We start from the raw sequence: 23,757 nt of genomic DNA on the forward strand, positions 1-23,757 counted from the left end.
AGATTTAAGATTAAAATCTGCTACAAAATAACACTTTTTTATATGAAACCCAAATTTTTTGCACATTGTTTTAAGGGAAATTTTGTGCAGACAAAAATGGGACATTACTTGTTAAAATCGGTTTATTTTTACAAACGTTATTAAACTTTTTCGAAAAAATTTACCTTGTAAATTAAAAATTACTAAAAATACTAAAAAATGTGTTAATGAAAAGTTGAAAAACTTTTACAATTTTCACCCGATTTAAATAATTAGAACTATGTTTTGTTAAGAACTAAATTTCCTTTATACATTTTTATAAACTTTCATATTAAAATAAGCAATGAAAAGCTACTAAAATTAACTGTGTATTTTGGAGCCTCTCAGCGGGAGTTAGGTTTTGATTTTAGACCCATAGTTCTTGGGGACATTTTCTTAGAATTTTTCGTAGATTACGTTTTGTTGACCAAAAAATTTACCCACCCTAATGTACACATATGTATATGTATGAAAGTATAAGTTTGAAAAACATATGTTTGTACATGTGAGTATCAGATTCTTTTTTTAAAGTTTTTTCTCTTTTCAGTTCAATTTTTATGTGGAGATATTGAAAAATTTATAATTTTTAGAATGTATGACAGATTTTTAATGGAAAACATCACATATTTTACATTTAAATTGAAAATTGTAAAATTAATTTCACAAAAATGTCGATTTTGACCAAAAGCAAATCATGTGAATAAATTTTTGCATATTTAAATATTTTAATACAATATAAAGTCCTTTGTCCAAAAATAAGGTCTGCTTTTTTGTTTGCTTTTTTCATATGATTTTAACTATGCGTATGTATGAGTGGGAATATGAATAGGATTATGAATGTAGTGTACTAGATCTGCCCTTCAAAAAAAAAATGGATTTGCTTGGGATGGGTTTTATTTTTTTACTTTAGTAGCTAAAATCAACTATTGTAAACTTTGAGGGCAATCGGATAATGAGAACCCGTTCTGGAATCCTTTTTAAATTTCTTAATTAATTTTGGTTTTTAAACATTATATTTTGACGTTTGAAATAAATCTTAGAAAATCAAATGAGAAATAACCAAGTTATTTACATTTTCACACGGCACATATTCGCTAAAACTGAACCTTAATAATTCCGTTCAAATACGGCACAGTGGGGACGAACGGCTGAAAAGTGGTAATACATTTGTCGATTCTAAACTACTGGTCAAATTAAAAAATAAATATGTATGCATGCATGGAAAATAATGAACAATTTTTCGAAACACAAAAATAAATAACTACCATACATATACCATACATTCTCAAAAATATACATACATACATATGTTTCATGCTATGAACAAAAAATATTTTTTTTGAACATGTACACAGAATTACGGAGAAAATATGTTTAAACTAATAATTTTTAGCTTAACGTGCTAAAATGCGTATAATTTTCAATCGACATGCTTGTTTTATAGCTTTTTTGGAAGATAATTGTCTGTAGAAGGTAAAGTTTATTTCAACGTTAATTTTCTTCAAATTTTACATCAGTTAGTTTTATCTAATAAGGAGAAAAATAAGACACATCCAAAACAAATCTATTTTTTAAGGACGGGTGTAATGTGTACCGACATTTTGTTTTGATTTTAATACTACAACTATGTTGCATTCTAGAACAAATAAATTTATATATTTTCTTGTTCTAATGTAAAAATTATATATTAAAAGCAGTTAAAACTCACACACACCATGTCTGACCCTTTGGAAAAATGTTTTCTTTGAAGAAAATTAAAAATAGTAATAAAAATAAAACCCCTCTCCTACGATACGTACAGCACTTCTTTACAAATTGTTTTAAATTCAAAACATGCATTTTTATACATCCATTGTTGTAGTTTTTTTACTTATATTTTAAAGTTTTTCTAAATGTGAGAATATATTAAACCTGCCCTTCTTTGTATAAGTTGTTTTCAATATTTATATAATTTTGTACACATTTTTGTTTTCTTTTCAAAACTAGTTTTTTATAAAATGTTTCAATGATTTACCATTTTTCGATTGGCTCCACATTTTTGCATCAATTACTTTTTGATACTAAAGAACAACATTGAATCCATCCCAAATAAAGTATATTTAAGGACTGGTCTAGTAAACGTAATGTATGTATGAGTGTTAACGTTTTTGTAAACTTGTACATGTACTTGAGTGAATAGTTGTTACAATGAATAGAACACATGTTATTACATGAGCCATTTGTCTTTAAACTGCTATAGATATATATACATATATACATATCGCACACCCAGTTCAAAAGTCACAGAACTCAAAATTTAAATTTTTCAGAAATCGTCAAAAATTATATACCAATTGAAATATAATAAAAGACATAACTGTTTTTTTTAGCAACAGTTAACATCAACAAAATACACTGATATTTTATTTTATAAATAAACAAGTGTATTGTGCATAATTTAAGCATATAAACCCGAAAAATTAATTTTGAGTTGTGTCACTTTTGAACTGGGTGTGCGATATGTATGTATGAATGTTTGCATATGTACACATCCCAGTGGGAAATTATGCTAGGGCTCCACTTTGTAGGCCAGTTTACACTTTCTGTAAGATCCGAAATTCACTCAAATACTTCAAGCAGAATGATTTCTTTCTAAAAAAATTTGATACACATGCAAAATTAGGTCTAACAAACTTTTATTTAAAATTCAAACATGACTGGTTTTGCTCTCATCCGTTGTCTCTCTATAATAAAATTTATTTTTCTATCTTTATTATAAATCGTTATATGGTAGGTACCTTACATACCATAGAATAAATATAAAGAATGCAAGGAGAGAGAAATGTTAAAATTCTATTCACACATACATGTTCGTTTCAGACATTCAATTAGGCTTGTTGATATTATATGAGGCATTATGCGACAGGTCTAATATGCCTTCAACGGAAGACCTTCTAATATACTTTCTATACGACCTCTAACGCCGTGGAAATTTGAAACGATTTTGCAATGAGATGTCTGCAAAATAAGGCCTTTAGGTTGGCCTCTTTACTGCATATTTTTCCCGCTGGAATGTACGAATTGTATATGGGAGTGAGCGTGTGACGGTGTTATAACTTTGAGGCATTTTGCATTGTGAACATGAAGAATGAAAAAGACGAAATGAAAACAATTCATAAACAAAATACAAAAAACCCTTGCATGCAGTTTATAGTAGTACAAACTAATATCTACATATGCATGTAGGTGTGTTTGTTTTCTATTGAAGTGTAACAATTATTTTAGGACACAAAACTAAACAAGTAAATATCAAAACATGCCAACTCGAATTTTGGTCAAAACTCACTGACGCATTTTTGGCAGGTTTTGAATGTATGCATGTAAGTGCTGGGAAAATGGCGATCATACCCAGCGGGAAAAATATGCGGTAAAGAGGCCTTCCTAAATGCCTCAATTTGCAGGCACAAAGACTTCTAGCCGCATTGCAAAATCATTTAAATTTTACACGTTGTGTCATTGCGAGCCAAGGCCTTGCATACTCGCTGCTGTTAGAGGACTATGGGAAAGTCTACTTATGATGGACTGCACGCAATTTATTGTTGTAAATTTGTAAGGAGAATTAATCAAAGACATGCAGAGTATTTTATTTTTTGATTTACTCACTGGTTGTTAGAAGGGGATTTATAGGGCTTCTTGAACACCTTCTAAGAGCAGGCAGAGTGGAATGAGTATAGGATCTTTCTGAATGTGTAAGAATGCCTTTTAGAAGGCCTACGAACTTAAGTCCTATCATTTTTTCCCGCTGGGTAATTAAAGAGATAACTATATTTCCTACAAAGGAATTTTGAAAATTATTATATTTAATCGATCATTCGACTGATTGATGCCATTAACATCATTAACATCATTTAGAGTATTTTTAAATTTTTCATCTTAGAAATAAATTCATAACTGTATGAAAAATAAATATTGCCCTGTAATGCAAAAAAATAAAAATTCATATCAAAGAATACGTGCAGTGAAAGGATGTCTTGCCACGTGTGCATGTGTGTGTATTACAAGGTGATTGACCATTTAAGCTTCATTGTCATTGTAGTTTCATCCATAAGGGTGTAAGATTGTGTTGGTTTTCTCTATATAATCTTTCAAAGTAAAACGCATTTGAACATACAACAATTCAGTATGTAAAAAACAAAAAGAAGCCATGAAAATATTTCAACCGACTTTTCATAACTGCATGGAAATACATACATGCTTGACACTTGTATGTTAAAGGTTGACAAAGCATCATGTAAGCCGAAATTTATTTTATGAAAGAAATTTAAAGACAACAACTGAACAAATCTAATAAAGTAGCTCTATATATATTTTTCTTATAAAAAAAGCTACAAAGACTAACATTTTATTGTAAAATATGTAAAAAAAACTAGATACTTAAAGAGCTTCCAGAAAAATTTTTCCTCTCAGATGAAAAATCAAGACTAATGAAAACAAAATTTTTAAACAAAAATTAAGTTCTAGAACGACAACAACCAGAACCATTTCAAATTCTTTGATAGCTGCACCATATATTTACAATTAGAAAATTCTGAAATACAATTGGAATACTCTGAAATACAAATGGAAGTTTCAGAAATACAATTAGAAGTTTCTGAAATACAAATTTAAAATTCTGAAATATAAGTGGAATATTCTGAAGTTCAATTAGAAAATTCTGAAATATAATTCGAAACTTCTGAAATATAATTGGAAATGGTGTAGTGATATCGCAACTATTTCTACAACCCGTTCTGAAGAACAATGTTGTGATTCTTAAGAAATTCTATAGAGTTTAATAAGAAGAGTTGCACATTGGTGTAACTAGTAGATTTGGACGGATCTATTAATGTACCTTAAAAATTAAATATTGTGTTCTTTGCATCGATTTTTTTTCAAAATATATTTTAAGAGGATTCATCGTGGGCATTTATAAAAATGAATGCAACAAACGTTAAATAGATCCCATATATGTATATGGTTTCCATAATTTTGAACTAGTTTAAATCGTGACTTGTGCATTGGACAATTTTAACTTTACCTCTTTTCAATATCAATGTTCGTTGTTTTACAAATTTCGTTAATTTTTAGAAGTGTTCTGTTAAAAACAAGTTTTATTATTATTTAAAGTGTAAAATGAGTAAATATTTTTGAAAGAACTTCGAAATATCTGTCCATTATTTGCATTTGTCTGCTATGAAAGTTTTAATATTTAAACATACACGTAATGTGGCACTTAATTCTTCTAACGGTTACGTATTTCTTATTGAGTTCTTTTGTGTGTGAAGGTCCTTTGAAAGCCTTGTGGTTTTCTTTTTTTTTAGAAAGTTTTACCTTATTCTACATTTTTTTGCAAATTCTGTGTTAGTTGACCTGTTATTATCAGTTTAATAATTTCGTTGTTTATTTTATGTTTTCAACAGAGTTTTTTTTTATATATGTAGGTATACAATATATATATATACATACAGACATACACTTTTTAAATTAAAAATGAAAATGTTCCATACGAGTATAGCTAAATACATATTTTGTTATCACAAATTTCCACTTGGCTAAACAGAAACTATAAATATAGAAAAATATAATAGAATATTTGATTCTACACGCAGAGAATTTTTTGAAACAATTGGTCAATTCACAAGAGCTTCGTTCAATAACTAAAAGTTGTTACTAGTTAGTAACAATTGTTACTGGAAAAGCGTTCATTAACTCAAAAAACTTTCAATTAGAGCAAAAATCAAGAGCGTATAAATTATAGAGACTGTTCTCTCGTTGCAAACTATTACAAGTTCTATTTTGAACTCGTAATTGTTAGCAGCTTATATTTCATATGTTTTGTGTTATTATTTATTTATTTTTGAGGTGAAAAAATGTAAAAAAAAGAATTTAAAAATTTAAATTGAAGAAAATGTGAGTATTTTACATTTTAAAAGGACATTTTATTTTAGGACATTTTTTGCTTGAAAAGCAATAAAAACCATTGTGAAATATTAGGACATTATGACATGATAAGAGACCTTGTGAATTGACCAAATATGTATATTGTTCTCGTACGAAAATAATTTTTATTTTAATTTCAGCAACATTGTAGTTACTGCAGACATTTTTATATTTTTCGGAATTATAAATTTATATAATTATATTTCAAACAATTAAATAATAATAAGTGTGCAAACTTATTATATTTTTTTACAACCTTTTACAACTCACCATTTCTAAAATACTTTTACATAGTGTTTGTCTAAGCATTGTTATTTTTACACGTAAAGTTTGAGTGTCATTAATTCTCATTTAATCTAAAAATTTATTTCTATAATATCATTTGCTTGGAAAATATGATTACTTTGAATCATAATATAATTTCATTGAATCATAAATATGATTACTTCAGAATATATTATGATGTAATATTACGACTATATTGGACCATAATATGATATTTAATGATCCATACAAAATTTTATCATATGTTACTCTTAGATTATATTTACCACAACCATGTTTTTTCTCTGTGTGTAGAGGCTAAAGTGTGTGTATCACGGTTGTACTTGTATTTGTGAGCTGTATATATTCGTATAATATACATATTCAAGTACGTGTGTGAATGTATGTCAAAAGTATTGAAAAAGTTTTAAGTTTAAATGAACAAAACTTTTTAAATAAAGTTTTCCACATTTTTTTTATTTAAGTATTTGATTTGATTAAATGTGTTAGCTCATAATTTAAGTAAAATACTCAGATTCAAATACATACATACTTCTAGCGAAAAGTGCTCAGCATTGGCGTATTGGGTCTTAGTTTTTCAGATTGATCAAACTTGTATAGTAGACCTGATCGGGTAATAGGTCTGTTGCAATACTCTACACCATATTCTTCTATTCTTTTAAAATATTTAATTACACTACAAATGATGTTTTTTTATTATTGAATATTCATTTCATATTAGATCGAAATAAACCTTGGTTAGTTTTATGATGTTTCTCAAAATATTTTTGGTCTAGTGTTAAACGTTCGTAAACGAGACCATTTTTTTAACATATTTGTGTAATTTAAAATGCTTTTTAAGCCGCTCCTGTCGGTATATACATACAACATATATTTAAGATAAAATTTAATAGTAAGCTTTAATTAAAAAATTATGTATAGATATCATTAAAAATTATTCCGTTTACTTACCAATAATTACGTGGACATAAACACTTGATGACTTTGCTATCGTGGGTACGCATGTATAATTCCCAGTATCACTGGATGAGGCTCTTCTAATTTTCAATCTAAAAGGGAAAAGGAGATGATAAAGACATTTAACCAAATAAACTTAAAATAAAAATAATACTACATCGAAGTATGCTACAGGTTTCTAAAAAGAAACCTGTAGCATATACTGTATATGGTCAAGTATAGTACAAAGTATAACATTAAAATGTTGTCTGGTTTAGTTCTAAACACAAATTGTCAAATTCATTATTTGTTGCGGTTATACATTTAATGAATGTTGAAAAATATTCACAATATAAACAAAAATAATTGTAGTTTGTTATATAGTTATGACCAGTTTTTGACTTGATATTTAAATACGTATTTAGTTAATTTTTACTTAATTTTAAGTGATATTTAAATACAACTTGAGTTTTTCAGTGCTATATAATTTTTCTTATTTAAATAAGATACAAGTATGGCAGCACTACTAAATATCAAACATTTATCGATAGTTTTGCATAAAACAGCTGTTCAACCAAAACAAAAATTGATACATTTTGCCCAATAAGAAAAAAAAGTTTATTAAACAATAAAATTATTGTTAGGAAAATGCGCAAAAAAGCCCCAATTGCCCCGCAGCGGAATTGTAGTTTTTGCAAGACGCTGTAAAACAAATATAGCGCTTCAATAGACTGAAAAAAACAAAACAACAAAAGTCAGCTGTTAAAAACATATGATAGTTTATGATACTTAAATAGAATTTTAATGGCCAACATTGGCCATTTAAGTATCATTTAAAAAAAGCACTGAGAAACTCATTTTCGTATTTAAATAGAACATAAAAATAATTTATATTTAAATAAGAAGTCAAAAAATGGCCCTTAGTAGCTTTTATTAACCATATAAGGCCCAAGACATAGAATAAACGCATAGAACGGAAGGAGAGAGGAAAAAATTACTCTCTTTTCACACATACAGGTGACACAAAAACAAAATACATGCAATACACTCTCATGAATTAGGCTTTTGACAACAGACTTAGGTTTTTGGCTCTCAGTTACCTATCTAGTTGTTGTCTATGGCCCAAGGGCTCGGTTATGTAAATGAAGAATTAATAAAAAAAAATATGATTATTTCAATTGAATAACGAAAAACCGAATAATAACACTATACAACAACAACAAAAATTACGAGGTCCGCATAGAACGGAAGGAGAGAGGAAAAAATTACTCTCTTTTCACACATACAGGTGACACAAAAACAAAATACATGCAATACACTCTCATGAATTAGGCTTTTGACAACAGACTTAGGTTTTTGGCTCTCAGTTACCTATCTAGTTGTTGTCTATGGCCCAAGGGCTCGGTTATGTAAATGAAGAATTAATAAAAAAAAATATGATTATTTCAATTGAATAACGAAAAACCGAATAATAACACTATACAACAACAACAAAAATTACGAGGTCCGACCAATAAATTTTGATAGAGGAGACAAAAAAAAAAGACACGTGTATCGGCGTTTTGAAAGTTTACATCTGAATTTCTTTTGAGGGGGGGTTAAAGTTTCCCAACTCTGGCACATTCTTATTGTTTATCGTCGTAAGAAACCATATGATCCTTGCATTTTAGGTATAAAATGTGTTCAGCAAAGTTATGTAAAATGTTACGGAGAATATTTTTGTAGAATATGTTAACCCTCTAAATCCTCAAAGCATGGGTCGTTTTTGTCCTTCTTTTAAAAATGAGCAAAAAACACCATTAAAACAGGGATTTAAGGGGTTAAAATGTTCCGCAAAAATATTATCCGTAAAATTTTACTACAAGTCCCTAAATACACCAAAACGGAAAATTCAACCAGAAAGTCAGAAATAAGACATAACATCTACTCTAAAAACCAAGAATTTTGGTGTATAATACTTAAATATTGGTGAACGGGAAGTGGTCTCTCAAATCGTTTTTTCGTTTTTTTAGGCAAAATGCATTTTTCCCAATAAATTAAAAACACTTGCTTTAGTAATTTGCCTCTAACTCTAACGGTTCTTAAAGGATTTAAACCTAATTACTTGCATTAGGAAGCTAATTAAATTTCCTAAATGTTTCTTAAAGCAACATTGCCATTTTATTGGATGATTTTTTATTCATAGCATTACAAATTCAGATTTTCAAATACGAACTTATAATTTTTTTTTTTTAATTTTTGCTTACCTTTTCTTATATAAAAATTGAACGAGGCAAAATGTTTATATTCTGTAAATGCAGTTTGGTAGGAAATTTTAAAGCAATGATTTTGGTTTAAAGAACAGTAGCATTCTTTTAAGAAAAACTGCAGTTTTAGTTGAAATGGTGAAATGACTTAAGTTTTTATTTGTAAATTTGCTTCAATTTCATAAATACATTAATATAAAGTAAAAAGAGATTGCTGTTTTTTTTATTTTCTAAAAGTGTACTTTTGTTGGACGAAATGGCATCCGCTTTAAAAGTGCAAATTTTTAATGAACGGTCAAAGGGAAACCCACAATTCCTAAAAATTGGAGCGAAAATCCCAAAAATAGTATTTTTTACAATTTTTCCATCGGGGCTGATAAAATGCTTTATGGTTAAATAAGGTACACATCGAAGTTTCCAAAGATGCTTTCCATTTTCTGATCCGAGCTTTGGGATTTTAGAACATGTGGCCCAAAGTTGAAATTTTGATAAAAAATTTGTCAAATTCCGAAGGTCGTAGGGGCGGCATATTTGAAAAATAGGACATGTTTTTTATACCAAAATGTTCTCCGTAAAAATACTTTAGAGAAAGTCATAAAATTGTTATATGTTCTTAAAGAAAGTTTTTTTTTTAACAAAGAAATAGTAAAGTCACCTTTTCGCCCAAAAAAACAGCAAAAATCTACTATTTTTTTAATTTTTAAACTGAAAATCGTTTATTTTTCAATCCATGATTGATATTGCTCTAACATCTTTTGTATGTTATTGGCGATTTAGTTGTCTAAGTAATCCATTTGGTCCAAAAGTACGACCTATATATTTAAAAAAGCGGACCAAGGTTAAAATATTAAAATTAAAAAATTTCAATTTTGAAATGCCTATAACTCGAAAATTATAAGCGACAAATAGAACACGTAAGCACGTTTTTCAAGACCTAGCCAAGCGCTTTCCAAAAATCAGATGGGAAACAAGAAATGGAACGTGTTTAAAAATTTTACATGTCGATGGTACCCTACTTTGAGACCCCATAGCGCCGTCCCTGAAGCATTTGTAGTGCGCATTTTAAAACATTAAACTTGAATACTCCTTGGCTACCCTCATGTCAAATTTTATCCCGATCGGACAAGCCGTTTAGAAATGCCAGATTTATCTCCAAAAATTTTGATTCTGCCCCATTGTGAAGTGATGGAAAACAGTGAGCAAAATGATTTGATTCAAGTCTTTTTAGCATTTTCTCAAAATGCGCCCAAACTGCAACAAAAGTACAATTTGAACAAATTTGAAAAATGTATTTATGAAATTGATGAAAATTTACAAATAAACAACTTTAGTCATTTCATCATTTCAACTAAAACTGCAGATTTTCTTAACAGAATGCTACTGTTATTTACATCAAAATCTTCATTTTAAAATTTCCTACCATACTGCATTTACAGAATAGAAAAAATTTACCTCGTTCAATTTTTATATAAGAAAAGGTAAGCAAAAATTAAAAAAAATGATAAATTTGTATTTGAAAATCTGAATTTGTAATGCTATGAATTAAAAACCATCGAACAAAATGGCAATGTTGCTTTAAGAAACATTTAGGAAATTTAGTTAAGAAGTGCTTGAGTTAGAAGCAAATTAAAATGATATTTTAATTTTTTGGAAAAAATGCATTTTGCCTAAAAACGAAAAAGAAAGCGATTTGAGAGACCACTTCCCGTTCATCCATATTTAAGTGTTATACAGCAAAATTCTTGGTTTTTAGAGTAGATTCAGAAAATCGATGTGCCTGAAGGAATTTCGAAAAAAGTGTAAAAACTGAGACGGTCTAATGTACATATGTAATTAATGCAATTCAGCAAATTAAGTTTCACTTACCTAGAGGTGAGACCATCCGACCAATCATTTTCAACAGTTATCCTTGTTCCACTATCAATTTCATTTTGATTTGTAGTCATGTCAATTATTTCAGATCCTTGAAAAGAAAAAATAAATAAATTGAAAGAAACAATGATTAAAATAAAGAAAGAAAACAGAAAAACATAAAAACTGAAATAAACCACAATTAAATTAACACATTTGTTCTAAAGACTGGAAGAAGCGCTCACAGGAAGTGACATTGAAATGGAAGGACTTTTATTTTGTGTGTGTGTGTGTTTTTTTTTCTTTTTGTGAATTAAAAAATTTGTGTCTGTGTGTTGGCGGTGTTAGAGTCTGTAATGAGCATACCAGCATTTGTGTTTATCACGAGTATGTGTTAAATACACAGCAACAACCATATTAACAAACAAAAATATATATGTAAGTATAATCAACATTGTTGGAAAGAAATGTATTTAATTAAAAATACAAACAAAAAAAGTTAATTACTTAAACTTTGTAGTGCTATGATACACTCAAATAAATAAATATGTATGAATGTGTGTAGCAACTTTTACATAAAGTTTAATTATATTATTGTTATTAAATAAATAAATAACTTATTATTAAATTAATTTAATTTGTAGAATATGAAATTTGAAAAGAAAAATAAACAAAACTAATAATCTAATGCTTTTTTTTCTTTCTTCGAGTGCATATTTATAATTAAAAATTACGTACCTTTATACCAAAATATATTGCCCAGCTCATGGGGGCCCTGCATTATTTTACATGTTAAATTTATATCACTGCCACTTTTGACGTACAAATCTGTAGGACCAATTATTGTGGCTTTAAGTTCTGAAAAGAAAACAAGTAAAAAGAATCGAAACTTAAATGTATGTTGGTTCAATTACTATAAAATTAGGTAGTATATTTCTTTTACTTTTTCCATAAATTCATAAAAACTTCAACTAAATTATAAAAAAATACACATCTTGCTTAACCCAAACTCTTTTTTGTTTGTGCTTTTATTTGAACATAAATAATAAAGTAAATTATTTTAATGTTGCGTGGATGGAGACCCCATATGTTAAGCATTTTATATACAAGCATGAACAAAGAATAAGAATTTACTTTTTAAGCCGATTTTTATTGAATTCCCTTCAACTTTTCCACACATACAAACAAATATTTCGTGCTCTTCCTTAAAAACACATTTAAGAAACTTAACTTTTGAATATTGAATATGTGGCATAAATAAATATAAAATATTAAAAAATTGAAATGAAAAAAGGAATGAAGGTTCTTTTTTTTTGTTTGTTAGGAAAACATATTTAGAAAAAAAGAATATATTTTCATCATATTGGAAACTTTAATATTTTGATAAGGGTTCGATTTATGCTTTCATTTATTTTATCCTGTTTAAAGGAATCAAATAAACATTTCAAAATAGTCTGTAAATAAATAAGTAAAGTAATTTAATAATCAAAAAATAATATTATGCACAAACATACCTATAATGGAATTATGTATAATTTGCCCGAATGAAATCCCTAATGTTATAACTGAAATGAAATCTTTAATGTTGTCTGAACAAATACTTTTAAGACTTTCAAAATAAATGCAGTGGCAAATAATATGTATAATTAATATATTTAGGATTATTACTATTACTTCAAACATTTTAAAAGTCAAAGTTGATTATTTTAAAAGTTAATCGAAGGAAGATGGTAACTAAACTAATGATTGGTTTATAAATAAATTAATGAATATCTTATTCGAGTACGCTACGACTAACAATTTTTGCTATGTTAGGGCATGTTATTTTTTTTAAAAATAAATAGTAATTGTAACAAATCTTAATTGTGTTTCATATTTTCCAACATTACTGTGTCTTTCATGCAGAATTCATCACAGCTCTCTTTCGCACAAAGTTGATCTCCTGGCACTATGTAAATGAGCCTGTGCTGCTAAATATGTGCTCCTTAGACGTAACCACCTTATTACTCTAGTTTAACTTCCGTGTTTAACGTTGCTTTTCTTTTTTTACCTGTCACTGCTTCTGACATAAGTAAAAAGCTATGTTTTAATGCATTGCAAGTGAAAAACGGAATAAGTTTTGTATGTTTTACAATAAAAACTATTACAGCGGGAAGTTTTTGCTAGAAATTTAAGCGACGAAAAAGCATCGCAACATAAAAATTACAGCATCATTTTAGGGGGAAAATATTTATCTTTATGTTTGATGAAAAAAAATGTAATTATTATGAATATGATTTTTAGTAACACCTTTCACAAGTTTGGCTAGTACTGAATATTGTGATTAGTGTATTCATATTAAACAAAGAGATTAAAAATGTTGATGGTGAAAAAATATCAAGAAAATCTATAAATCCACATTAATAAATCAAGGACAAAGTGGTTTTGTGAGGATTCATGAATGAACTCTGATTAATTTGGAGATATTTTTATCTTTACATATTTCGATTTACACCATACTTTTTTTTACACGATTTCCTCAATTTACACGATTTTTTTTTTAAATATTTTTAGCAAAAAATAAATTTTTTCCAGTAAATTATCAAAAATGTTTATATAATATACATTTATAATTATCAAAAATATTTATCTATAATATATTTGTCACAAATCCAAAAAAAATTACAGTATTATATTGTGTAAAGCATGTTGCATGGACTTATAACTCAGACAATCAACGCTCAAAGGCTGTTGGAAAAATTTGTGCGCCAGATGTTGTGGCACATGCATTGGGACGAGAACGTTTTGATAACTTTTGTGTAGGTGTTATTGAATAATTGATAATAAATAAAGAATTAGATGTTGAAGATTTAATAAATATGATGACCGAAGAAAACGACAACGATTCCGATGAAGGAGTTACGGAATCATTTTTGTAAAAATTACCAAAGGATTGAAAGAGAGAGGCTATTTATAGGGACTTTAAGAAGGTTTATAAGGACTCAAACAATAAATCATCACAAGTTTGAATTAAAAATTATATTCCAAATCTGTACGAACTGATGTTATCTACAATTTATAAACTATCGAACTAGAAATCCATGAAAAATTATCTCGTCAGGAAAGTGATGTGTTGCCTTCCAAAAGACACGATCAGTAGTATAAGACAGTGATAAAGAATTGATAGGAAGTTATGACTGATACATATGTACTAGAAAAATATTTATAAATGTTTTTTTTTAATAAACTGACATGTTTTTTTTAAGTTCCATTTATTTTGTTTTATTAAATGAATTTTCAAAACAAAATTTTGAAATTATTCGTATTTGGGCCTTTTTTCGATTTACACGACTTCTCATACAAAAATGTTTAATTTCGATTTACACGATTTTTTCAGGAACGCATCTATCATTTAAATCGAGAGATATACTCGTATTATAGATTAAAAAAAAAAATATTTTAATTTTTATTAATGTAATTTCCAAACGTCAACAATATTATGAACGACATGTAGAAATGAGTATCATTATAAAAGTCTATAGTATTCAAAGGTACATTGCATTTACAAATTATTCAATACATTTTTGAATAATTTTACAAGAAAAAGAAAACCTATTATATAAGTGTCATGCTATAATTTGGTTATGAGATGATGATTATAATAGGTTTTTTTTAGTTGGGTTTCGTTTATTATATTATTTTTTTTTTGTTTAAGTCCAATTTATATGCAAATTATTTGTTGGTGTTGAATACTGTTTTTCATTTCAGATTCGATTTACTGTTGCTCGCACAATTTTCAGCTTGAACTTATAGATTCTAGAATTCTTAAGCATTTAATGGTTATTTACTGAGTGGATACTAATCGGTTGTGGTTGTATTTGCAAAGGACAAAAATGAAATTAGACATAAGGAACATGTTTGCATGCATAATTAAAGTCAACACAATGAACAGGGGATTTTCAGTAATTTCTTGAGACATTTTTCTCTCCATCATCATATTAATTCCAAGTATTTTCATTTGATGAGGAGAGCGCAGTTGAGAACAATGACGCTGACAACGATAATGATATTGACTTATGTGTGTATGTATGCATGTGTTTATATCAACACATAAATTTACAAAATTATTCGTTTATCAACACACACATCCATATACTACATATCTAATGAATCATTTCGAATGAATGACGTTCAGTTTTTATTTTTATTATTTTGGATATTTGGTGTTTCGTTGGTGGGTTAATGTAAGTGACATTTTTCATTTATTTCAAGATTTTCCTATTTTTCTTTTGTATGGATTATTTTCATGTTATAATTTCTTTCGGTGAGAAATGAAGAATCGTTTATTGCTTTTGTTATAAATACAAATGCTTTTCTGTAGTTGCAAATGACTTTTACAAATTGAATTTTATTTATTTGATTTGACAATTAATTAAACATTATTTATGTGTAAGTATTATTTGTATGTTTGGCTGTACGTACGTTTATGTTGGTGTATAAAATAGTAAATAAAAAAAAATTGTAATTTGTAATATTTGATGGAAAACGAAATTAATGCGGGAATTTCGTTTATTTTGTTTTCCAACTAGCAGTGATTAATGATAAGTGTGCCATTAGATGTATAGTGTGTACAGTAGGGCAGCCCAAATGAAGACTATGAATGCTTTAATACAATGGATTAAATTAAATATGATTTTGAAAATTTAATTAAGCATTAATATTTTCTAACCTTTGACGCAAACCAACTGAAGAAGTAAGAAATAATTTTTTGGAAATCATATCTTAGGAATATCGACTAGTTTTCTGGTGCCACCCTAATTACACATTTCCATTGTTGTTTTCTACCTATGTATGTATATATACTATTGTAAGTGTGATGTAAATACATTAAATATGAAACTGATAATCGTAATTTAATAAATTACAAAAAATGTACAACAAAAATTAACCATTAATTATGCAGTAGTAACATGAATTTACTATTTACTGAAGTAGATGTGTTCAGTACGCCTGTTTTATGTCCTTATAAAATTTAATTATTTTATATGAAATATTTTATGTGATGTTGATGAAGGACAATATAAAAGGAAATATTTCACTCCAATATGTATCAATCAATATGTTTTACAAATATGGAAATGGTAAATATTTATTTACATATGTATATAGATATTATCATAAATTCATCAAACGACCACACCTCTTTAATAGGGTTCACATGCCTATTTCTTAACTGGCTTTGGGCTAAAAATATTCCTGTTTTTTTGTCTTGTGTCAAACTAATTGGTTTTATCTCTATACTTTTGTTTAAAATAAAATGTTAATGATTATTTTTCGAGCCATATTTAATTTATCATCTTTTTAAGTCCTGTTGCCACATAAATTGGTTGAGAATAAATTTAGGTAATGGGCTTTTTTGTTACTAAAAATCGTAAAAAATAAAATAAATCGTTAAATTGGGCAAGCCTTGTAAGAGAAACATATGTAAATATTGATTGTTGGACTTCAAAATAACTGTTCAACATTTTATGAGAGTAAAACAATTAAATTCGATACTGTAAATTAAATGTAATAAATATTATGATGACTCCAAATGATACGATATGATAAAATCTAAACAGTTTTTGACTTTATATAAATGGTACTATCCTATTATACACGCGAGTACATTATTCTCAGTCACTTATATTTATTTCTTGGGTTTTTCATTTTACTTTTATATACTCTCCCAACGTCGTCATCATTTATTTTCTAAAGTGTTTCCTTTGGATTTTTATGTGTTTGTGTTTGGTATTTTTATATGTATGTTTATGTGTTTGTTGTTGTAAGTTATTTTGAATAAAAAATAACAAGAAGAAAAAAAATAATAAAAAAAGAAACGACGACTGCATAATAACTAATGGTTTGTATTTCCTATTTTATATTTTTTTGGGTCTATTATTCTTTTTTCCATCTTTCTATTTTAGCCTCCTTAGAGAGTGAGAGATTGTACCACAGAAGTACTTACACAAAACTTAAAAACGTTAATGCCGCATTGCATTTAAAAAGCAAAAAACATTCTCAACAAATATACAAACAAAACCAAAAAAAAAAACAATAACAATAACAAAATATATGAAAGAAATAAAAAGTAAAGAAAAGGAAAATAAGGTTACATTTCTTTTGGAAATTTATATAAAACTTTTAGTTGGTAGAATAGTTTAATGGTCGACCACATTATGTACCCATATCCTACAGATGCATATATGTATGTACACTAGACATGCCCTTAAAAAATAGATTTGGAAATCGATTGAAAGTTGTAAAATTGGGTAAATAATGGTAGTTTTTCCGATATCTTAAAAAAATTCCATATTTGAATACTGTTTTTTAAACATTTGCAATAAACCTAAGCTTCTAGAGAAAATTATCTTTCTAACAAGGTATAAAGCATGAACATCGAGTTAAAAATGACGTATTCGTCATATATCCAAGAAAAACGACTTTTTTGTATTATGTGCTCACTGTTTTGCATGCAAAAGTTATGTAAACAACTATGTCAACAATAGAAATGCGAGTAAAATATGAGTAAACTTGCACTTTTTGCTCAATATTTGGTCAGATTAAACTCGTATAACATTGTTATTTTTCATTCGAAATTATTGCTTTATACTTTGTTAGAAAGATAATTTTCTCTAGAAGATTAGGTTTATTATGGAATTTTTTTTAAGATATCGGAAAAAGTACCATTATTTACCCAATTTTACAACTTTCAATCGATTTCCGGCACGTGTTCTAGTTATCCGATTGCACTTAAATTTTGCAGTTAGTTTTAGCTGCTAATGAACAAAATAAGACCCATCCAAAGCAAATCTATTTTTTAAGGGCATGTCTAATGTACGATCGTAAATGATTTCATCGGTGTTGTAGGTGCATATAAATCAAGAAATTTAATGTTGAAAAACAGCTGATTTTTTAATAGTTTATTTTAAGAGAAATACATTTAAAGTTTTCTTCTCGCTTAAACTTGGAGTTATTCACTTTTATTGGCATCATTCATTCATTCATTCATTCATTCAACCGTGCGAATTGAGGTTACAAACTTAAATCCAAAACTATTTATTGATCTTTAAAATTGAGTTATAAATGGAGAATATTTATACAGTGATAATTTTCTCTTATTTTTAAATTATTTTTTTTTACAAATTAGAAAACTATGAAACTAAATTGTAATCAATTTCACTGTATTATTAATCTAAGGGATTATCACAACTTCAAAAGACATTCTCATTTGCCACATCTCGGTTGAAACTCTTCTTTATTTTTAGCGTATTGTCGAATTGTTCTCCATGAATTTAAGATCTAATTTCAAAAATTTATATTTGGGGCATTTCATGTCAAGTGAACCAACTTTTGAAATCGATGTCTTCTGATCGGGATGAAATTTTCAACAAGATCGGTCGAGAACTATCTGAGTTAGAGGGGATCAAATTTGACATTTTGAACAAGAAGGGTTTTTTTCTTATCCATGTAACTTATTAACTTATTGTTCTTAGCTAAATGTGTCCCAAATAGACGGAGGAAAGAGCTATCTATCTTTCCTCCGTCTTTCGAAAAAAAATATTTAAAAAAAAATAAAAATTTTTTAATATTTGATTTCCGAAATCAAAAACATTTTTGACTTTTTTCAAAATGGGCCTTTTTTTCTTAAAATAAAGCTTAGATATTTTCCTTGAAGACCTATTTGGTCGCTTAGTGGGATGCGAGTGGGATATCTATCAAAATAAATATTTTGTAACTCAAAACATAAAATTTTTGACTTTTTTTGGTAAAATCTAATTTTGATTAATATGATTTTTCAAGTTGTTCCTCTTAAAATTGCTTTATATGAGTATTTATAAAAATACATCCCAAACGCATACACATTATCAGCAATTTGATTGTTTCTAGTAGAAATAAACAAAAAGTTAAATAATGTTGTATATATTGATAAAATGTTTTTCAGCTGAAACTATATTCGAAACTGATTTATTCAAAAATCCAATTTTTGGAATAACTCGAAACCCTTTTCACTAAAACAAAAAGTGTTGAATACTCTTAACATGATACTGTGTGTTTATTATTTATGCACATTTATATGAAATAAATTCTTGTGTATTCGAGTATATTCAATGCTGCTGAATGTTTCCATAAATAATTTAATATCGATACTCTTTCAATGGTTCAATGGTAATACGATATTCTTTGCAACGACTAAGGAAAGTTTATAAGTGAAAATGCTTATTGAAAAATATTTGAGAGTTCAAGTTATTTTATTATTCTCCGTTTTCTAAACATTTTAGTTAATTCGCAGTAAATTATTACAGAAAAGGATAATCGGATATTTATAAAATGAGACTTATTAACGATTTTACAAAATATTTTATATCATTATTTATAACATTATTTCATATTCCCTGTGATAATTTCGGAAATCATCAAAGTTTATTAACTAAATTTTGCTTACTGTTACAAAACTTACAGATATTGTAAACACTAATAAGTACTTGAACAGGCGAGTGAATAAAATCTTAATTTGGGTTAATTGAAATTTAAATTTCTGCACCCCTCTATAGCGAAAAAAATGTTTCTTCATAAAAGAAATAATGAAGTTAATAGTTAAATCTACAATAAAAGCTGTTACATTTACAACGAGTAACTTTGAAATATTTAATACTGCAGCATTAGGGTGGAAGCGAATATTCGACTAAGAAGACTGAATATTCGATTTTGAGAGTGCGTGTCAAAAGGTACCAAAATATGTCGGGCAGTAAAATTTTGTTCATATATGAGGTGAACAAAATTTCTTTACTCCCTGTCTATACCTGATAAATTTTTATCATGATAAACGTCAAAATCGTTGTCAAGATAAAAATTATCAGGTATAGTCTTCATTTATTAGTATTATTGCTTCGTTATGACAAAATTGTTAGTGCTTTTGCTCAGACAACTTTGTCATGACAATAAACGTCATTAATTGTTATGATAAATATTTGTCAAGTATAGACAGGGAGTTAGCTCATAGGCAAGGCGAATTTATTGTACAGATGGGTTGATTTACAACAAGTACAACATTGCAAAAACAACATTGTGTTTTATGGTTGTTTGGGGGCAAATGTGTCAAAAGCAAAATGTATCAAACAAACAAAAATTTGTGAAAAAAAAACAAAAATAATAATAAAAAATTTGTGAAAACTAACAAAAATAATAAAATTAATAAAAAAAAGTAAATAAGGCTTTACGTATTTTTAAAATGTTTTGCGATGCAAAACAAGGGAACTCCAAGGCGGACAGCTCCAACAAGAACATATGTATGTACCTCTAAAGAGGATGTCCCTAAGGCCTGCGAAACGAAAAATGGCCCGAGCAAACTAGAGCTTGTCGGAAGAAGTCCAGACTCCAAATTTTGCTCCACTTAAGCGTGCGGGCATCACCTGGAACGCATAAGAAACTACCATTTCCCGGTTTTTATTTTTTTTTTTTGCATATGCAGCAATTATTCATTGCATTTTATTACACAAAAATAAATTTCAAACAATTTAATTAACATTTTTTTGAAATCGAAAAGGTAAACAAAACAACTTTTGACATAAAATAAATTCGCCTATATAAAACTTTTGACAAGTCGACCCCCAAGGCGAAGAAAAAAAGTAGATCAGCTGTGCTGTTAACGCCACCTGTAAAGTAAATTCGCCATGCTCATAGGGCTAAAAAATGTTTATCAAATGAATAAAGTTTTTCACAAACTTAAAATAAATAAAAATAAAAAAACAATAATAACATGAAACTATGTATGTATATTAATGCACACTGGAAATCATATAATTTGTTATTATGTATTTTATGATTTAGCACATTTTCTTATAATTTGTTTCTTTATTTTAATCGTTTTAATTCCGTCATTTGATTTGAAGTAACTCAGTAGTCGAGATGATAATAAATTTTAAAATTATCAAATATTTATTTAAGAAACTTTTCTTAGGCTGATTAAATTTTTGAAAATGCTGCAGTGTTGCTACTGCCGAATTTTATCAATAACTAGCTGTCCCGGCAAACGTTGTTCTGCCATAGCTCACACAAAGTTTTAAGACTCCCACTATAATAGTACTCCAGATATGCATTAATAAATTTTTACTTTGTATGGGAGGTACCATTCCCATTGTTCCTATATAGATCAATTGTGAATCTAAACAATCCAGGCACCCACTCAAACACACACAACAAATTTCACCGAAATCGGCCTAGCCGTTAAGGAGGAATTTGGTTGAAGCAACCAAAATTTTGTTACCGCTTCTAAAATATTGTAGCTACAACTGTAAATTTCTGTTACTAAGGTAGAATCATTCGATTGGCAACGAATTCGGTTGCTATCACGAATCTGTTTTCTCTGTGTAAAGATAAGGAAATTTTGTAAATTTATGAGAATTTATCAATAATTAAATTGGGAATTTAGCACATAAAAACTAAATCTTAAAAATTCTAATTCAGACAATTAATACTAATCATTTGGATAAAATTTTTGCCAAAAAAAGTTTGTTGGGACATTCGATTAAAAAAAGTATTTTCGAAATTTGTTCTCACAATTTTAGTTGGCTCCCTAATTGAACTAACTGCATTAAGCAGCGGTGTGTACTTTTTTTACGTATAACTAAAGTACAGCGCTAAACGCAACCCTTGTTTTAAAATTTCCAGCTTAAATAGCCCCACTTAAATTGAAACACTAAACATTTTTTAAAACACCAATTTTTTGTTCATCATAAAAATGTTCCCCCAAAAATGTTTTATATTAAAGGTATATAATTCTTTGTACCCATACAAGTGAAGTGGAGGGGGGACGGCTAAAGTAGGAACAGTGTTCTCCTCTTTAGTAGAAAAAATGTGGAACAAACTTTACGGAAAATTACAAAAGCTTACGACAAATGTTCTGTGCGGAAACACATACATACAAAGACATAATTTGAAATACACAGACACTCAGAGAAAAAAAAATCAAAAAAATAAAGGGAAAACAAGAAAAAGAAGTGAAAAGTATGTTTTTTCATAAACATGTACCCTAAAGCACCTTTTTTATTTCTGTGCGTATGTGTATGTTAAAATTGTGTGTGTGTGAGTGTGTTAAAATTTACTCTACTTTGAATGAAGCGAAATTATTTCTAACAATGCTCGTTTAAGTGGAATAAATATTCACTTATTTGTATATTCGCAGTTCTTGTAGTTGTATTTAGTTACTGTTGTTGTTTTTTTTATATTTTTTTTATTTATTTGGGAGGGTAGTGTTGAAATACCATAGAATTATTATAGGTGAATAAAGAGTGTGTGTTTGGTTTAATTTATATATGAATAAATTCTTCTACTTCTTATCACATCAATAATACTACGTAGCAAAGGCAGTACTAGTACCAGTAGAGGGATAAAAGTGGTGGTGTCTGCATGACACATTAAATTTCATTAAACGACATGATGGAAAAAAAATCGGAATGGGCAATAACAACAAGCAACTACGACAATTTCTGTTAACGCCAATCATTTGCTCCACTTGCATGATGGAATTAAACAGCAGAAAAAGTTTAATAAACTTTTCCTTTTTTAAACAAACGAAGGTTGAGTTAGCGACTGATTGTGAGGTGAAATGTTGTTAAAAAATTTAAGGTTTCAAATGAACATCATGATGTCCCGAAAATGTCTTGAAGTTATAAATGGCAAACAAAATAATGAAACGAACCAAAAGCCATGAAATATTTGGAGTGTTTTGTGAATATTTAAAATATTCTATAAGTTGTCTTTAATACAGTTTTTTTATGGGGAATTCATTAGAGAAATATTTAGAAAATTGTGATGACAACTAACAAAATGGCGCCAAGTGAATTGTGATAATTGTTGTGGGTTTTAAAAAAATTTTGTGGTGAGAAAAAATATTTTAGAATATTTTATGTAAGTTAGTACGTATTTTAAAACCACGTTGAATGAATTTTCAAACTATCAACAATTTATTTTAAATGATTAAAAATTATGACCACCATGTAATAGTAGTTTTATCACATCCCAGTATGCAACATTTCGAGTCAGTTCTTTTTATCGAACTTATTTCGAATCTACATTTTTTAGAATATCGTATTTTAATATTTTATAGAAATGGCGAATAATGTTCGAGTTTTTTTTAATGTCAAATTTTATTTTTAAACAAATTGACAAATTCATTTACATACATATTATTCTTTTGTCAATTTGTGAGAAAATAAAATTTTATTTCTAATCCTATCAATAACATATTCATAAAAATATAGTTTAACACGAAAAATGGATCAAAGACGTCTTAAAAGAAAAGCGCAGCCAATTATTGATGTTGTTTTTGACAATTCGAATCTTCATAATCAGCAAACATCTGAAATATGTGCAGAGTTTATTGCATTTGAAAATGAAAACACATCTAACGCAACATTATTGGATAATAATAAAGGTATTGAAT

The 23,757-nt window shown here is 27.8% G+C and overlaps 1 protein-coding gene across 1 annotated transcript in view; it reads right to left on the reverse strand.

Moving 5' to 3' along the window:
- dpr1 (defective proboscis extension response 1) overlaps positions 1-23,757 on the reverse strand; it is a 215,374-nt gene that overhangs the window by 1,958 nt on the left and 189,659 nt on the right. The window contains exons 5-7 of the mRNA XM_065513057.1: positions 12,033-12,152; positions 11,310-11,406; positions 7,213-7,310 (exon numbers count right to left, since the gene is read on the reverse strand). Coding sequence (XP_065369129.1) covers positions 7,213-7,310; positions 11,310-11,406; positions 12,033-12,152 — 315 coding nt within the window. The remainder of the gene's footprint in view (positions 1-7,212; positions 7,311-11,309; positions 11,407-12,032; positions 12,153-23,757) is intronic.

This window comes from Calliphora vicina, chromosome 5 (genome assembly GCF_958450345.1).
Source record: "Calliphora vicina chromosome 5, idCalVici1.1, whole genome shotgun sequence".
Classification (NCBI taxonomy): Eukaryota; Metazoa; Arthropoda; class Insecta; order Diptera; family Calliphoridae; genus Calliphora; species Calliphora vicina.